General features: G+C 34.6%; 2 protein-coding genes across 2 annotated transcripts; both read right to left on the minus strand.

Annotated features, from left to right (window-relative positions):
- Positions 1–920: 920 nt before the first annotated feature.
- LOC117234848 (host cell factor) lies at positions 921–13,532 on the minus strand. The gene is made up of 7 exons (XM_033496424.1): positions 12,893–13,532; positions 11,345–12,052; positions 11,142–11,287; positions 8,157–11,060; positions 7,851–8,078; positions 7,396–7,777; positions 921–7,304 (listed from the first exon to the last, which is right to left on the minus strand). The coding sequence occupies exons 1-7, from the start codon at positions 13,059–13,061 to the stop codon at positions 7,174–7,176; spliced, it is 4,668 nt and encodes a 1,555-aa protein (XP_033352315.1). The 5' UTR covers positions 13,062–13,532; the 3' UTR covers positions 921–7,173.
- A 1,772-nt stretch (positions 13,533–15,304) lies between these two features.
- Positions 15,305–19,502, minus strand: LOC117234849 (coatomer subunit alpha-like). The gene is made up of 5 exons (XM_033496425.1): positions 19,328–19,502; positions 17,935–19,159; positions 16,911–17,858; positions 15,678–16,832; positions 15,305–15,598 (listed from the first exon to the last, which is right to left on the minus strand). The coding sequence occupies exons 1-5, from the start codon at positions 19,405–19,407 to the stop codon at positions 15,362–15,364; spliced, it is 3,645 nt and encodes a 1,214-aa protein (XP_033352316.1). The 5' UTR covers positions 19,408–19,502; the 3' UTR covers positions 15,305–15,361.
- Positions 19,503–20,149: the final 647 nt, after the last annotated feature.

Consider the following 20,149-nt stretch of genomic DNA (forward strand, 5'->3'; position numbering starts at 1 on the left):
GTCTGAGAATAGATGCATGAAAAATACACTGATCTTATATACACAATTACTGCACGAGTACTGTTTTATTTCTGTGACAAGCTTCTTGTCTCTTAACACTAAACCTACCGACACTTCGTGTATACCTATTCCTACCGTGGCCGGTCAAAATGACCGGTGATTAAAAAAATAATAGTTTTTATGATTTAACTTAAATAATGGTTAATTTATAACTAAATGTATATAAAATGATGAACTTTTATAAAATTTTGTCGAAATTTACTTTTGTTTAATTTCAATTATAGTCTTAAACGGAATTACACTTTTATTTATACAGAGATATATCTTATTCAACTTTGCTGCATTTTTTACAAATTATCTTATTATCAAATGTACATTTGCCGCATAAATATTTCCCACATCTTAAACAAATTTTCGTAATTTTGTAACCTTTACAATTTTATTTTCTTGACAAGGTTTTTGTAGCAATGAATCTGAACTTGTTGATAGTTTTATTCGCAATATCTTCATTCTTGATCTCTGTCGTGCAAAAGATGTTAAAATAGTTAGTTAAAATATTATGAAAAAAAATCAGTCATATAAAATATAATCTAAGATATTCATTTTTACCTAGTCAGCCTTTAAAATCATTCGTTGTTCTGTCAAATCTAAAACAGCTATAGCAAGGTAGTCGTAAAAAGTTACTATCTCCATCAGGCTACAAGATTACGGGCTCTCGTTTGAGGCATTAAGAGAGCCCGTAAGAGCATCAAGAGAGGAATAATTAGAATTCCATGGTATTTCATGGGATTTTGATCGTCTAACAGTAAGAAAAAGAAATAAATTTCGTAAATATTGTAAAATTGATAATCCAGAAAAAATAAGAATTTCGGAGTCAAGAGTACGGGATTGACGTTGTGAATAAATGTGCACAGGCACGCAAGTTTACATACATTTATTCTGTTCTCTTTATTACATATAATATATGTTTAGTTAACCCTACCATTGAAGAGAATCTATAGCTGAATAGAGTGAAAAATAGCGCGATCACGTAATGAACCGAAACGCCAAGAGACATTGCACTCACAGAAACTCGACGTCCAAATTCATCGTAACACGATTTACTGAAAGATTCAAGAAACTGGCAAAACTATTTTCAACTGATCGATCGTATAATAACATAAAGGAGAAGATCATACAAGCATGCGATTCCTGTAAGTTAATTCATTGCCAATATTAAAATTTTAAGGTATACTTCCTTCCAGTACAATTAACTCGATATCTTTATACGAATTACGTATATACCATTGCTAACAATAATTCTTGTATACTCTCAGATCGTTTACTTTATATCGTTACTTTTTTTTACGTAGAAACTTGATTAGTAATTATATAGTTATGATTAAAATAAAAAAGTTTTTTAATCTTATAGATTCAGTATTAAAATAGATTTATTCTAATTAAATTTTAACTAAATACGAACCATCCAATGTTGGTATTATCACCTTTTATTATCTAGTCTCGTTCGTTAATTGTACGCATTTTTCATTTCTTTCTAACAATCATAATTATAAATTTCTTAGCGACCGTAATTATAAAAGAAAATAACGATCCATAATGTATATATACGCAAATTATAATTATTATCATAGACATCGTTACTGTTCTCTCTCACGTTCAGTGACTACGCCTGTACGTCTGAAGGAAAATAAAATATATGATAAATGTAATATGTGCCCCACCGGACATTTCAGTCACGGACACCTGTATATCATCGTTATGCAAAACATGTGAATTGCCGATCACCAACTTCTCATTACGTCCTAAATCTAGCTTTACAGATGTTCGTCGAAGGTTCGAAACATTCGAGCTAGACGTGGAAAAATAATCTATTGTTGCAAACGTCGTATGTTAGTATTCCGCACACTCGTACGTATTTACATACATACATGTACACACGGGACACGTTCCATTCAATTGTTCCTTTCATATAGTCTAAAACTTTCGAAAATCGTGCTGCTTCGAAATTAATCGATGTCGAACGAATAGATTGATTTTTCCATTTTCCTTCTTCCCACTCTCTTTGTCGTTTTCTTTTTTACTGTATTCCCATTTGATCGATTTTTCAATGGTATTACACACGTATCACGTAAAATCTAGTTGAACACAAGGAAGTGCGAACTTGAGTATTTGAGCAATAGATCTTTTTTCTTTTTTGATTAGAATTAGTGATTTGATGGAGTGTTTCGAAGCCACGACGTTATTTTACACAGCATTCCTCTCGAAACAGCATAATTGTCGATTAATAAGTTCTTTAACATGTATCGAACGAAAAGAATATCGCAGCATTTCTCGTCTGCGCGAATTTCTACTGACGACGGATCCACGTGTTTCAAGACACGTGATAATTAACATCGAGATACGTCGAAATATTGCAATTTCTGTGAAAACTATTCGACAGAATTGCATTTAATGTCCTCCTTAGACTATTGTCGAAAAATCGGTAACTTGTCAACGTTTTTATCCGTCGTTTAGTTACAACGAATTTTGTTTCTTTCTTCAACAAAAGGAAAATTAAGATCACAAAAGGTATCGTTTTTCTATATATATGTATATAGAATGCAATCACACCTGTGCTACCTACTAAGAATAACTCTATGTCGATCCTCGCGTACATAAATACCACGTTTTGTTTTATTTTTATCCTTAATCATTCCATCGGTTGATACAGTGAGCGGAATATAGGATGTCTCTACGGTATTGCTCTTCTCGGCTCGTTTCAAAAATTTACTCGTCCTTGTTCTATTTGCACAAGATGCAGCACACCTGATTAACCAGAAACATGTATCGTACGACACAATCGTTCGCGCATACCGTAGAATTATTATACGGAAACTCGCATTGTCCGCTTTCATTCTCTCTCCGTTATTCTCGATATTACAAAGTTTAAAAAAAAGAACAGACCAACCGAACTCTTCTGCGTTCTTCGATCAACTAAATTTCTATTAATTAACAGATACAAAATTTAGATCTGTTATTATCGATTTAATGAACGCTGTACAATTACGAGAAAGCGATGGACGCTCGAAGTCGGATGTCGGATGATGGTTGAAGATATAACCGGAAGAAGATACTGCACTAACCAGCACGTAAATGAACCCGCGTGTTCTTCGTCGCCGATTATATCAAGCTTCTAGAATGTTTAAGTGGAAGTCAGAACGTTTTTCTTTATGACGTCATAAAAACATAAACGCGTGCGAGTATGCATATGAAAGTTCATCGATGGAAGAAACGATTTTTGATATCGTAAAATCACACGTTGCTAATTCCTTTATTCGCGTCGATTCTGGTACCACTTTACCAGATATAATATGTGTAAAATTGGCTTTTGGAATAACGAATCCTATAAAAAGGTGCGATTAAATATTAAAAAGTAGGATATTCTCGTCTATGACACGTGTTGACCTTTTAATCGTTAATGATGCTCGTTTCGCAACGACGGTACGAATATAAATTTATATCGAGGTATAAAATTACAATCTGTAAACGTTGTTTAGCGTCTTTTCTTTTACTTTTTTTTTTATCTTTTTTACTGACCTTGCGATTAGGCACGCTAAGTTGTTTTCTTAAGTGTAGCTTAAACGTGTGACATTATTCGGATAAGTAAATTACAAAATTCGACGAATCTTCAAGAGATATGCACGAGAAGAAACAGCGTTCCAATTTTCTCTTATTTAATTAAATATTGGCCTTTGAAATTGAAACTGTTTATATAAGTCTTAGAATTATTCTTCTCGTATACAATGTTTTCGATTACCAAATCAAAACTTTTGGTACTTTAGACGGTAACGATTAATCGTATGCGAATTTTATCACTAAAACACAGTTCTAAAATTTCTCGTAGTCCCGCGGCTACGCTTCGAGACTACGAAATTCCATCGAAAAATACAAGTATATATTACTTAGTACGATTGCAGGTTGAGTGCAGTACTAGTTTCTTTAGCGTGAATCACGCTAAATTCCTATAAGACTTCACCGTAAAGTGCAGGTCTCTTAAACCTTCGCTGCAGCGTCCTTTCGTTCAATTTCTCTCTAACGTGTACAATTCGCTTTCTACCTGATTATCCTTCACGCGTGTTTGCACGTTGCAATCGCGTCGTGTGATTTTCAGATCTAGTCACGTAGAAAGAGTCTGTGGTAAAATCGTGGTCTGACATTGCCGTTTGCTTTTCTCTTTTCTTATATGTCAGAACAGTACAGCAAATTTGTTCATTACAGTTTACTTTCAATTGCTTGTTTACGAAAAAGCCAAAGACTGGTTCAAGCATATTTCATGCGCTAGAAAAGAAAATATTATAGTTGTTTGTATCTGTAATTCCTTAACTATAGATCTTTCTTCCTCTATTTTCTAGATCTCTTTCAGATTTCTCACGTCCTTGCAATCGATACCATCTAAGATCTTTAGATGTAGATCCTGCTTCGAATGAACGTAATTATCAGTTCATTAACGTTTTATTAAAAAGGTACGCGATTTACATCCGAAAGTCTTGGTATGGTATTCACTCACTTGACCTGTTTACTACAATTAATTAACTCTGGAGGATGATAACACAGTGCATATGTAATATTCGCTTTCGTTACTGCCAAAAGATACGAGTGATTAACAGAAAGGCAGCACGCGAGATATAATATTGAAATATAACGTATTGAAATTTATTTATAGCAATATTACAATATAGGTAGAAATAGAATATACTTTTTATAGTGTAAGTTTACGTATAATTACGTTTTCCGTTATTTGTAAATTTTTTATTTCATCCCAATTAATAATGAATAAAATATCTAAAATTTATCTGTACCAAACTTAGAAGAAGAATCTGTAAAATTTATAATTCATAAATTTACTTACACAAGTTCAAGGTATATAATACAGATAGATTGTAACACTCTTACTAGTATAATAAAATGAAGTTTAATACGTACTTTTTTTTTTAGTAATTTTAGTATAGTTACAGTTAGTTTTGGAGATGCATGTATCTACAGTGTAAGTACACATTCATGTTATAAAAGTTTGCTACAGTGAAATAACGAGTATTTCATGTAAGATACTTTTTTCTTCTATATTTATTCATAGTTTCTTCTAATATATTTGAATATTATGGATATCGTTCCAATACATTTGGATAGAACAGAATATCATACCATGTATACATACATTTCAAAATATTTCATTTTCAGAATATTTATAATAACTTTGAACCGATATTTTAATATGGTCTAGTGTCATTTTTCGTTAACAGAACTTATAAAACAAGATAAGAGAACTAATAACTTTTTATCAATTGTTCGTAGAAATAGTTTACGTTATCGGATAGTTCTCGAGGATAATCTCGCATAGTCAAATATAGTTTCCTAATGGATTACACTCTGGATAATATGAATTATGTAAGATTGGAATTTATCGAATGAAAATGGATGAAAATAATACGCCAAATTAATGTAAAGTTATTAGTTCTAAACGTTTTATCAATCTTTTAACACATTTTGAATATGCTAGTTTATAAAATATTAATAATGTAAATTTTTAGCATAACATATTAGGGATTTAAAACGCTATGTTAATGCTTAAGCTACAAGCAGATAACAGAAAGTTTGTATTGATAATCTAAAAATAAAGTGTGCGCTTAAATTATTACAGATTCAACATAGCCCCAAGCCACCTAATCGTGTGTGAACCACACATCAATTGATTATTAATGTAATCTATTAATCGTTGGTTTTTACAAACCACTGTTTTAAAAGCTACTTCAGTATCTCAGTTAAAATATATTATGCTCAAAAAAAAAAACTGAAGACTTCCCTAAACAAATTAATGTATGACTGCTTCATTTATTTTCTCTATAAATTTTTTTTATACTAATACCTTGACTTAGCAATATCTTAAAAGATTAAACTTCTTATTAGACATAATATATTATAATGATATACTATCCAAATAATTATTTTGTTGCCATATAAAAATATTAACTTTGTTCAAATTCTTTATTTTTCAAAATATCAACACTTTCGAAATCAAGTTGTAATTTTCACGAATAATACGTGCATTTCTATGAACTTATATTTTCCCACTTTTTTTTTTTTTTTTTTTAATAAAATATCTCTGCTTTATTGTTGAAAGAAATAACAAAATTTCAAAGCAAATTTGTATTTAAAAGAAGTTTACACTACGTGCTCCTTTCTCTTTATGTTGATTATATATTTTGTTTTTGCGATTGGCAGTAACAAAAGTAATGAGAATAAAATGTAGCACCGATATTCTATACAGAAAAAGATGATATCAACAAAATTTTCGTTATACTTGCATCGCGCTACAAAATTTCGAGAAAATTTCAACAAATACAATTGTAAATAAAATTAAAAGAAAATATTTCCAATTACAGTATTTACAATAAATATTTAAACATAATAGGAAGCTTTCTATACTTCCACTTCATATTAGAAAAACTGTACGTTCATATATCCGAGTAAAAATAAAAGATTTTCAAATACAAGTAATTTAAAATAAATTCGAACAAAGCATTTGTTAAATACAAAGCTTTCGTACAAATTAAATGACTACTTCATTTCATCATTGTTTTATTACAACTTGTAGCTAAATTAAATTCAGCTATTAAAAAATAAAAATGGAGGTGGTCAATATTTAAACGAAATTATATACCATAAAAAGTGATGCAAGTGTTGATGCAAGTATCATCGGTATGTTACGACGCTTATTATGGAACGCATTTATAAACGTGGAAAAAGTTATTTAACTTGAAAATAACCACCTTGCCATTTATTAACAGTACTCGTATTATCTTTACAGAAAATGTCGCGCATTCGCGAAGGAATAGGAGAATAACGGTGAGTCAGAAAACGCAGTATAGAAAGACCTTGTATTCGTATATAGAACACTTAAAATACTTTTTTTTTAACTCTTATGTTTATACCTCAATATAGCTATGGATACCTCTTCCATCGCTCTATATCGTGCATTCATTTCTTTCATTTGCTCGCATGTTACGTCGTTTATTCGAAGAATATACTGTTTCATTATCGTTGTTAGGCGTGTGTACCAGCGGAAATTAAATAATGAATAGCGCTGTTTGGATATTTGGGCTGTAAAAGGTCAAGGAAAAACAGGCTCACGAAAAGTTAGCTACTTGGTCTCTTTAGTTTCACCTTCTTCTGTGGGGAGCTTGCTTGTAAGCGTATATTTACACCACGTCTCTTCACTTGAGGGTTGTTCTCCATAAAATTAGTTTGATCCGATGACGCTACAGATGCTGGTATAAAAATTAATATTTTATAATTTTTAATAAAATACCATTACTAAAAATTATCGAGTTTGTTTCAAGAAAAAAGAATATAACTAACCTTGTTGTAACCACCTAACTTGTGTGGCTGGCCCATATCCTTTAACATTTCGTGCTGCTATTCTAAATATTATGGCCGGTGTTCGAGTAGTATCAACATAAGCGGCACTAAGGGAACTATTAGATACCGAACAAGAATTGTTTGTACCGCAATAAAATTTTGTAAATGTTAGGTTCGAATTCGACGCCGTTGTCTTTGGTTCTCCGTTATTATTTGGTGCGGTATTCGCCATTGCTATGTAGGCAGAATATTCTAAAATGGGTCCATCATTTCTGTTAGGTGGTGGTTCCCATGAAATATGAGCACCGTCTGCCGTTTTACTAATTTTTATAGCGCTAGGTGCCCCGGGGAATCCCGGGACATATGTTCTGAACGCCGATACCTTAAATAAAAAGATGTTACATGAAGTTATATATCTTTATTTTAATGTCCGTACTTGCAATTGTTTTACTTACCTCACTCCAATCACTTTGTCCACAACTATTCACAGCAGCAATTCTAAGTTTATAAATGGTTCCCTGTTCTAAAGGAACCTTTGTTCTTCCTTCAAAAACATCCATAGTTAATGGTTGCGTTATATCTAAAGGTTCGTCATTAGGTAAGTAATAATGTTGTACAGTAAATCGTGATTCCTGTGTTACTCCTACATCATACCATTCTTCTTCTTTTTTCTCTTTTTCAGTCTACGAAAAAAACGTTAAAAATTACTTATATACGAGAAAAGTTAGCTGCAAATTGTAATCTAAGATATGCACTTTTACCTGTTCAGCCTTTATTTTTATTGGTTGTTCTGCCGAAACTAAGGCAGCTGTAGCCAATGTAGTTAATGCCGTGGAATCATCTCCATTTTCTGTTCTAGTGCCATTCATCTTTTCTTGTTTCAAACTTTCTTTTTTGATAGGTTCGTCTTTTATTTCCACTTTCATTGGAATTACTGGTTTTTTAATATCCATTTCCTTCTCAAGAATACTAATACTATTGACAGATGGCGCTGGCGGTTCAAGAATCTTTGCTTGTTTCATTGGCTCGTCAGGTTGTTCTAATTTTATTTGCATGATGGATGTTGTGATTGGAATATTAACAGTGGTAGAAGTTGAACAAGAATCTGTAACCATTGGTTCATCGTTGTCCTCTAATGTTTCCATTGGAGTTCCTTCAGGAAGATCCATTGGTGGCTCCACAGCCTCATCTTTAATTTTTTCTAAAACTTGAGTTTCCTCTTGAGAGAGCTGTGATAAACTATCTTCAGGTGATAAATGTTCAGGAACAGATGGTTTCTCAGACTCAGAAGCATATGTATCTACTGCCATTAATTTTATATCATTGTTTTCAATCTGTTCACTTTCATCATTTTCTGGCAGTTCCATAGCATCTGGCATGGATGCTTCCTCTGATGAAGCTTCTATTGGATCTTGCATACTAGAAATTTCAGGTTTTATTTGTGCTTCTTCAACTGATGCATCATTCATATCTTGCATATCAGTTTCATTTGCTGGTTCTGATTCATTAGAAACTTCAATAGGTATGTCATTTTCGTCTGGCTGAGCATCAATGGAAGGTTCTGGATCTACTGGAATATCTTCTGCAGCGCTTGTAGAAACAGGAAGTTCAGATGCTCCTTCTGACAAAGTTTCTGGATCTTTTATAGAAGACTCGTCCATATGAACAGCTTCCACTGGTGCTGCATCTGTATCTTGCTCCATACTTACGGAGTCTGCAACTTGTGGATCTTCTTGATTCTCTAACACCGGATCTTCCGCTAAATCAATTTTATCGTTCTCTTCGTCATCATCAGACAGAAGAAGATCTGCTGGACCATCAACTTGAGGAATTAAGAAGTTACCATCTCTATCAATTTGCATTGATTCACCAGCTCCCATTTGAGAAACCAAAGCAGCTGCTGTGGTAGTTTCATCACCATTACAACTTTCATCCATTTTACCATCTCCTGCTCCACCATCATCTGTAGATACCATGAATGATAAATCACCAGAAGGTTCTTGAACTGGATCTATTAAACCTGCCTCTGCAGCTAATGCAGCTAATGCTGCATCAGTGGTAGCAGGACCATCAGATGTAGATGCTAATGAAGCTGATGGTTGTTTTTGTGATGGGACAAATAACATTTTACTTGTATCTATTGTCTCTGATGCACTTGAAGTAGTCACTATTGTGCTACTTGTAGGCATGAGAGTAACCGTTTTTGCACCTATTCCTCCAGACATTTGTAATGTTACAGGCTTACCAGATACTGTGACAGTCTCTGGCGTTTTCTGTATTTGTGGCATGGTAACAATCTGACTCTTTCCAGGATTAAAGATAGCTTGTGGGCTTCCTTTAGTTGTAATAGTTACCGTTTTTGGAACACCACCTTGGCCTGGAACTGTAATAGTAATCGGTTTTCCAGTAGTGCCACCACCCATTGCACCAGATGACACAACGATCATCTTTACTCCTTGTTGATTTGTTACGTGATTAGTAGCTGATAAGGGTAAAACATTTACAGGTGTGGTAATATTACCCGTTTGTCCACTGCCAGCTTGGGATGTAGTTACGGCTTGTATAGTTCTTAAATTAGATCCCGTTGTAACTACTATTATTTGATTACGGCCAACTAATCCACCATTACCACCAGGTTTGGTAATCATTATCGTTTGTTTACCGCTAATATTTTGCCCTTTGCTCATTGCAACGATGTTAGATGTTTTCATAGTTGTAAGAATTTTAGATCCCTGTACAGTATTCGGATTTACTAATCTCAATATTTTAGCCCCCTGATTAAGTGGCTTTGCACCTGTTGCTTGAACAGTCTTTCCTGGGATGAGGCTTACTTTAGGCACAGTTGCTACCATTGCTTGTGCTGTTTTAAGAAGATGTACTATCTGGGGTTGACCAGATATATTTTGCCCTGGTTTTTGTAGGATAATTTGTTTACTTTGTTGTGGTGAAGCAGTTCTCAATACTGTTGCTCCAGGGGCAGCGAAACGTATTTGTTGGCCTGGTTGTACATTTTTCATCCTAATTGTATTAGCTGTAGTTTGTGGAAGAATTGGTACATTGTTCATGCTTATTTTTGGCGTAGCAGCAGCTGCTGCTGCTAAGGCAGCAATTCCTGACATAGCAGCTGGTGTTTGACCTGCCACTGTAGTATTAGAAGTTGGAGCTTGTTCAGTAGCAGTAGTTGCTGTTGGCGTCGTTGTAACTAAGGGAGAACGAATTCTGATAAGATTTCCGGCTACTCTTGGTGTCAATGGACTCGACGGTTTTGTTACGCTTTGTGATGGTACTGGTTTTTGAACTGGGCTTTGCACAGTTGACTGAACTCGGACCGGAGTTTGTGGAGGTATGGACGGTCTAATAGTGGTTGGAGTTTGTGGAAGCTCAGGGGCAGCAGTAACAGGTGAAGATGTAGCAGAATCAGTTGCAAGAGTAACCATTGCCGATGTCGTAGTAGGTGTTGCTGTGTTTGCTGGAGTGCTGACTGTAGGAAATGTTCCAGTTGTCGCTGAAGGCTTACATTTTTGTATTTGCAATATGTAGTACTGTGCAGATGGAACTGGTGTCCATTGAATTTCCAGTGCTTGCAAACTAGCCCTAACTAAATTCAATTTCGATGGTGCAGATGGTTTACCGACTTCGAGGTACCATAAATCTTTACAACAAACCTGAGGATAAAAGTAAATCATATTTTATAGCAGATAAAAGCATTCTCGAATTAAAAATAAATTATAAGGACTAACCCTAACCTGATTGTTCCAAGCTTTGCGATATCCATCTCGACCAGACCACACATAAAGTTTATTATGCATTCCAATCGCACAGTGACCAGCACGTGCACGAGGAACATTTTCCTCCAAAGTATCAACTGTTAACTGTTCCCATGTCCAAGTTTCTAAAATAATGTTGTCAATTACGAAATCATGCATTAACAAATATAACATCAACTTACCTATATTTAAACAAGCCAACGTGTTTGTGCATTTCCACTCTTTTTCATGTGTTGCAACTTTAACATCATCAACAACAAGTGGTACCCATCCTCCAAAAACATACATTCGATGACCAATTAAAGTGGCAGTATGAAGAGAACGGGGTAATGGAATAGGTCCATGAACCACTGGTTTGTGCCAAGTCATTGAATCAACATCAAGATACCATAAATCACCCAAACGACAGCCACTCATACCACCATAAATCACTAAACAGGTTTTTCCTGTCTTACTATCAGTATAAGACACTCCAGTATGAGACTCTCTAGGTGGTGGTGCATGCCCATTTGTTTGTGGTACATCCCAAACTGTTCCCCCATTAGGAAGTAGTTCAAGGGTATATAGGTCATTTAAATATCTTGGTATATTATTCTTATGATCCTCGCTGTCATTAGCCAGTCCTCCAAAAAGAAAGACTCTATTACCAATAAGGGTGAAACTATGTCCTAATCTAGGACATGGTGGGGAATCATTTTCCGGTGGTCTGGGTCTCAATTTTTTCCATTCCCATCTAACTGCTTGAAGTTCATAAAGCTCATCTGAATACTTTCCATATTCAACCATACCACCAAAAACCAAAATACGGCTTCCATCAACAACAAATCCATATGCAGCACAGCCAGGTGGAATATCACCTTTTGTCGATGGTACAAACCATTGATTAGTTGCTGCAAAAAGTAATAATGTGTATAAGTAGGAAAAAATTTTTCAGTACATGATATACATTTGTAATGAATTAAAAAATCTTTAATTATTTGAATATGTTACAGAAATTTATATAATTTTTATTTGTAAACAAAACTTTTAAATAAATTCATAGAATGATATTAATCAACTTAAAAACTAAGAAATAATGTTAAATTTATTAAATATTTATAATATAAAAAATCTTATATTTATATATTTAGAATTACATTTTTATTAAGGTATATTATTATATTTATTATCTTTATGTCATATAAGTAACTTGAATAGTATCACTAAGGGAAACATTTCAAAATTAAGTACAAAATATTCGTTACAGTACGCATGCGTATAATTGTTGGCAACATAGTAAAAGAAATGCTATACGCATTCATGATATGGTAAAGATGTGAAAACCTAAAATGAAAGAGTGGGAGGAGAAATAGGAACAGAAAGAAAAAAGAAAAGGAAGGGTGAAGCGTGAACGTGGAATGACGGGAAACGCGGCGCGTTGCATATCGTGGTGGGGCGTATAAGACAGCAATGGCCGCTCCCGTGCGTATAAACATGAAAAATGACAGATCGCACTAATTCTACGCATGAAATTAACCCAATGTCTAACAAACAAGACTTATAAAGACACGTATAGTGAAGGTACATTTAATGTATATGGAACATATGATAATAAGACATCTGACATAAACAAAATTCATGGTTTTCACGATGATCCGGCCGGTGACCGTTTTGTCAATGTATGCCGCCATCTTGGATCGCGGGAATCATCAAGAACGGCGCGAAAGACGCACAGCAAGGAAGCAACTTACTCGTGTTATAGACATGAAGCTCGTCAACAATGCCCTCATTTCCACCGCCGAAAACGACCATAAGGTCCTTAAGAGCAACTGCCCTGTGTCCATGCCTAGGTCTTGGCTGGGGTCCGGACGGATTTGTGATCCGCTTCCACTTTAGCATGGGTGCCGCCATGATGACCATCGATCACATCATTTTTTCATACCGCGCAGCTATGCACCCACCGTGTTACCCCTAGAGCAGTGCAACGCCCGATGGTTTCGATGATAGTGTGTCCTTTTCTTCAAACTTTTCTATCTTCGATGTCCACGATACAACAGTTTGGATAACTTCGAAGGTTCACACACCCAACGAGAACTTACTACTTCTTGATATTCTTAGCACTGTCAATATCGTACGTCTTGATTATAACCTACCTTCGGCTATTGTTCTTTATTAATTAATTTGACTTAACAAAATGGTCCATACAAATATAAAGTCAGATGAATTTTTTTCGGTGGGAATCATGAAAATTCTACGCGATTTAGAAGACGTCTGTAACGTAACACGTACACAGAACGCACACCGTGTATTTACGTTCACGATGTTTACGGCACTGATTTCATGTCTTCTAGTGTGCTCACTCAGTATTCATCAATGATCCACCCCCGAATATATTTTTCACGCTACTAAATTATTATTATAGTTAAATAATGGTTTTTTAATGTTATATTTTAATCTAAATCTATTCCGTACAGTTTCTTATAATATTTGTAAAATAAGTTTATCTGTTCGTTACTTTTAAAGATTTCACAAACCAACAAAAAACGACGCAACAAAAGAATTCCCTATGTATCCAGATTTCCCTAGATAATCATAATACAAATTTGTTAGATATGATAACTATATGATAAGAAATTTGTAATATTTACTGTAAGAATATATTACCGTCCATAATTTTGTGATTCGTACAAGCGAACGCTATATATTTAATGCACTATTGTATGGAATTTGTCCTACAATCGCATATATTACCAGATATGACTAGAGAGATCGCCGATGTAATGTTAAAAAAGTCGGGCAAAAAATGCTCGCTAGGAATATAGGCTTCTAGCGGCCAGCGGCCAAACTATACGCACATTTCTTCTTCGGTGATCTTGATAGGAGAAACATGCGTATTCACGACAAGAGGGGAAATGTGCATTCCTACCACACATCAGCGAAGGGTAAGGCCAACAAAAAATAAACATTTCTTAAAAGTTTAATGAAATATTAGAAATAAATTGCTTTTTTTGCATTGATTACAGAAACAACAATCAGGATAATCACAGAATAACAGCGGCAACCATCTTCTTGGAAATGATTATTATAAAATAATTATATAAAATGTATTTAAACAGATTTTGCATAAGTCAGAGTAGTTTAACAGCATTTTACAATGTTGTTACTTTTCGTTTTCATTATCCAATCATATAAAAATCAAAAAATGAAATCAGGAAATAATTAAGAACACGCGAAATTTAAAGACGAATAGTATAAAAAAAGATCGCGAAACAACTTTTGAAAATTTCGAGAAATGATCTCAAATTTCAAGAATTATCGAGATAATATCACTTCTTACAAAATTATATTCTTCTGAAACAAAACCTATATCTTGAGGAAAAATTCTTTCGGGGCGTCAAAATTTTCAATTTCGAAAAGCTCTTAAAATGTAGCTAAAACAGCTCTTTTCATATGAAAATGACGATCAAAATGTTATAAGTGCTCATGGTATAGCGCAGCGTTGTATCACTCGTTTTTGAATTGCCACTAGCTGCCTGCATATGCACGGTTCTCCTACTATTAATGCTGGAGGAAGAAATGTGCGTATAATTGGGCTGTTTCACCACTAGAGTAGGTAATTTGTGAAACACGTTTGGCTGAATTTCTTCCATGAACATCGGCGGTCACCCTACTCATTTCTGACATTACCAACCAGCATTTATTTGAGGATTTTACATATGTTCAATAAAATGGTTCATTTAACAAGATTTAGCTATTGCTTGTACGCCTTAAATATAACCATTAATATTATTGAAGTTACAGCACTGTACAAAATAATTAATATATTCTCTTCATCATTCAACCATAATTGCTCAATAAAGATAATGTGAATTATACTATAATTGAGAACTAAATTGCTTGTATCTCCCTTTATAAAAATAACATAAAAAGCAATTGACTAAAAACATTTCTAGTTATTACTTTTATTGCGTATTTTTAAAATGTAATTTACATGTCTACTGTTCCAATATGAAATACTATTAATAACAATAATGTTACACAAACTTTTTCTCTATAAAGTAATAGAGGAAATATTTAAAAGTTATCTCTCATCATATTTACAATATCATTTGTAATGACATATTTTTTATCTATAATACAATTGAAAAATTACAAGACAACGATATTGTATTACAATATACTGTATTATTTGTAACAGTAACGATAAAAATATCAAAAATTTATCGGAATTGAACAGGACTTATCCTTAAGCCGACACATTGTTTTCCGATTAGTGCAACTTCACAAACTTTGCATACTGTATCTTTAAATTGAGGTAAATAACTTGCACCGCATAATGGACATTTGACTTCTGGTTTTCCTCTGTAAATTGGAACAAACGTGCTTGCACATAATGAAAAAGGATTATGTTCGTCGTACGCTAATTGATGTTCATCCACCGGATTTTTATCGCAAGCCTAAAAAAGAAAGAAACGCGGTAATAATCTTTTCCTGTACTTTATGTGAGGTGGTTAATATACACGAAAGTATACATACCAACAAAATCTTTCTAACTTGTTGCGCTAATTCAGGTTTAGGTCCCAATTCAAGTAATCTTCTTGCGAACGAAGCCGCAGTTTTGTAATTTTTTAATTTGAAGAACATATTTACAGCTATCCTTAGAGTGAGAATCTGGTGAACAGGTTGTAAATTGCAATGTGTAAAGTAGGCTGCCATTTCACAGATTCGTTTTTGTTCAGCTAAAGTAGCTTTAGGTAGATTTTTCCTTTCAGTCTCCATTTTTAAACCTAGAACATACTCTCTACAAATTTGAATCAATTCCTGTGCTTCTATAATATCTTGCCTCGTGTCAACAACCAATAATGGCACACTGAGTAGAATCGCTTGCAATTTTTCTATCGCTTCTGGAAACTTGCCGCCAGTTGTCAAATGATAGCATACTTGAAGTCGTTGAACTAAATCGGTAAGATGCAATCCGATTGCAGGGAGATTGCTTTTTGGATTTGTATCTTTCAAATTTCTTTGAGGATATCCATATAAAGAAGGTATATTGGGTAACGATGCAAATGATGTTCTAGCGCGTACGAATGTATTCATGAAAAGACTTTGATATGCTTCAAATTCAACTACACCAACTTGATCATTTAGCAATCTAAATGCTGTTTCTAGTGATCCAGCTAGTACATGATCTACAACGAATTGCGAATTGTTTATCCAATGTTGAGTTGGTGATATTCCCTTAGTTGGCGGTGAATAATAGCCGTCTTCCGTCGCAGCCACAGGAGTTTCGAGTTCCGGCGGCAAATCTACGTCCTCCACATCCCATCCTGCAGTTTCTTCGCCCTCAGGAACGTTTTCATTTTCGATAACTTCCTCCTCGTCTATTCCTAACTCTTCGTCATTGCCCCACCCTTCAGCAGGTACAGCGTTATCATCTTCCGGAGCCAACGCAGCAGCTACCTGACTCTTTCCACGCGACATGACCGCTCCCTCGAAGAAACCTTTTGATACTGTTAATAGTGGCCAGTTGTTTTCGGCCTGTTGAATCGGTACCGGAGGTCGAAGATATTCTGCTCCTTGTTCAAGAGCAGAAAGTTCTTCACTCATAGAACTATATTGAACGTCGTCTTCTGGAGATGATATACCATGAATTTTCTCAGTTACATAAGCTAACGAAGCTTGACCAGAATTCTGTAACATAAAACGGTAAAAAATAAATCGTGGGAGTAAGAAAAATTTGAATATGAACTGAGTTATATAAATACCCACACGCAATATTTTTGCACGTTCATAAACGTCGCCAAGTAACAAGCTACCCTGATATTGCCCAGAAACGTCTTTCCTAATTTCTGCAATTTTTATCATCTTACGTAATTTCTCTAAATTACCAGTTATAAGATACAGGAACGCTAATTTTTCAAAATTCTTAGTTCTCTGATAGCACATTTCGACAACTTGATGATTGCCTTGTAACAGGGCAGCCTGGGCCAAGCTTTCCCAATTGGATTTTTCATCAAGCGATCTCGCGGCTTCTAAAGCGACTTCGATATTTCCGCATTCGAGGGCAAGGCCAAATCTTGTTCTTTCATCTTTAACAAAGTGCAAAGCAACCTCGGGATATCCCTTCTGTTGCAAGTATGCAATTATAGATTGACCAACGAGATTTGCATTACGAACCATGTGCAAAACATCTTCGTATTTCCTATTGATCAAGGCCAATTTAAATTTATATTCAGTTGGATCTATTCGAAGAATCCTTGGTCTGCATTCTCTGTCCAAGCAATAAACTTGATTGCCTTTAACTCGCGTTACATATATCGGGAGGTCTAATGTGCGTATAATACCATGATCACCATTGTTGATTGCATATTTGATGTGATTGCTAGTGGTGTAAATGAACACTCCTGAGTCGTCCCAAGCTCCCGACTTTACCCTAGTGTTTTCGTGTACAGAGCACAAGGATTCCAGACGTCGATTACAAATGTTAACATTATGTTTTGAGAGTAAAGCGACGTGAGACATATCGCTAGACCACACGACATATTTACACTTCGAAATTTTTACTTCGGCTAATGTTCTTTTCTGTTGAACGTCAAAGAGCGTTACTTGATCAGCATCACGTAAAAGGAGCATTCCAGTACCAGCGTAAAATATTTCGTCACAGTTTGGGATCTGCACCTTTTTTGTAATTTCGTTCTTCAAATTTTTAATGACCAACTGCGATAAATAATCAAAAAATGTTTATAAAATTTCGTTATTTTAAAGAAGATAACGTTTCACCCTGAATACATACCGAATACGCCCTATCTAACACCGCAAAACGATTTCTGGCAACCCAGATGGCAGTGACACCCGAAGCCCGCTTCGCATCGGCATCAGTGTTTGGATCACCTTCGCGCGGTATCAAATATAGATCGTAAGTGCTATTTTCGACATTATTAGCTGATCTAGTACAGATTAAAACAGCGTTCTCAGCTTGATTATACGACATGCTATAAGGAGGTGTTTTTCCACCTCCTCGGATTTGCATAATAGATGTATCTTTTGAAGTAGTGAAGTCCAATTTTCTAAGAAATCGTTCTTTCACGTAATAAAGAACGTTTCCATATACAGCATATGCAGGACGTTCTCTTTCTAATTTGAAAATAATCATTCCAGAATCATGACCAGCAGCAAACAGATTCAATGTAGGATGTGCTGTGATGACCCAAAATCTCTCGTGTTCTCTTCTAAATGTGTGCAAACAAGTACGTTTAGACATATCCCAAACGCGGATACTTTTATCTTCAGAATTTGAGAGAATTAAGTCCTGTCTAGGATGGAACAAAACACAAGAGACATTATTATAATGTCCCCGACAAGTATCAACCTCCCAAGCTTTGGCATCATTCATTCTCCACATTTTAATCTGACGATCATCTGCTCCAGAAACAATCAAAGGCAATGTTGGATGGAAGCATGCCCAATTAACACCTCTATCATGTCCATCCAGGACATGTTTTACAACAGCATCTGCTTGACCAAATAAATCTGTGGCTCCAGGATTTTTTAAATGATCTTCCAAGCCTCCTGGACCAGGAGCTACATTTTTCTTTCTTAATCCAGAAACATCCCATACTCTGACCGTTTGATCTAAGGAAGCCGATACAATGATATCCTCTGTAGGATGAAACTGTGCACACATGACATAGTGATTGTGCCCAGTCAAGACACAAATGCAAGCACGGCTCTGCCAATTCCAGATACGAACAGTTTGATCGTCTGATGCACTCAAAATCCATGGGTATTCTTGATGAAATACAATTGTTCTAATATAATCTAAATGCCCCAATAAAGTAAAGAGGCATTTCCTTTGCTTGTAATTCCATACTTTGATCTTATAGTCATCACCACCAGACACAAATAATGGTTGTTGATTGTGAAAACATATTCCACGAACTGGTCCATCGTGTTCATCAAATTTATCTAATAAAGTGCACATGCGATAATCCCATAACTGAATAATACCATTGTGTAAACTGTAACAGAATACATAATATTTCTGGAAATCTGAGTTTCTTAATAGTTCAAGAACAATGCAGAATTTTCCGAATTATATTAGAGTTAATAATCCTAATGTAAACATCTGTATGTGGTTGTTTTAATAACTCAATAGCTAACCGACACGGAGAATATTTATTGTTTACCTTACAAGCACCCATGGACGTTTTGGATGAAAAGAGATCCCTTTTACACGAGCAGATTTTGTCTCAAATTTTGTTAACATCTCTCAGTAAGTATTTCACAAAATTATGTTTAAAGAACCATTCCTCACTTCTAACCCTCGCAAATTTGTCACGAATCGCGACACGTCACGACGTCATTAGCGCTGCCATGAAATACATACACATGTATAGATAGCGAATGGAACATTTATTTTATCGTATAATATATATCCTATCAAATTATGTTATTCCAAATTTTGAACATTTTTTTACTATAATTATATTTCTTTGTATTTAAATGAATCGTCTGCTTAAAATTTCTAATAGATATTTTTTAATATTACGTATATTGTATGAACCGAAAGAAGAGGCTGGCCTTCACCTCTGAATCCCAATTTTTTTAATGTTATACATATTTGAAGTATTTATTGAATAGAGTTCAACGATAGCAGTTTTGAGTTTAGGAATCTCTCCGCTCGAAAGTTATTATACAGAAAAGATTGCAAATTTTGTCATGTTTTCAAAGGACCTAATTGGCCGGAAAAGATTTCAAGAATCAAAAAATTTAACTTTGCAAAATTTCTTGAAAATGACTTCATTTCCTAGAATCAGCGAAATTGTGCCACCTCCCATGTTATTATGTTCTCCTGATACAAAATTGTAAAATGAGCTTAACACATTTTCGAAAACACGAAATTTCAAATAAGGAATTTCTCGAAGATGAATTAATATCCAATAATCAGTAGAATTTCTCTATTTCCTATATTGTCGTGTTCTTTTGATACAAAATTGCAAAATGTGCTA

This window comes from Bombus vosnesenskii, unplaced genomic scaffold (assembly GCF_011952255.1).
Source record: "Bombus vosnesenskii isolate JDL3184/JDL3185 unplaced genomic scaffold, Bvos_JDL3184-5_v1.1 scf7180000013309, whole genome shotgun sequence".
Classification (NCBI taxonomy): Eukaryota; Metazoa; Arthropoda; class Insecta; order Hymenoptera; family Apidae; genus Bombus; species Bombus vosnesenskii.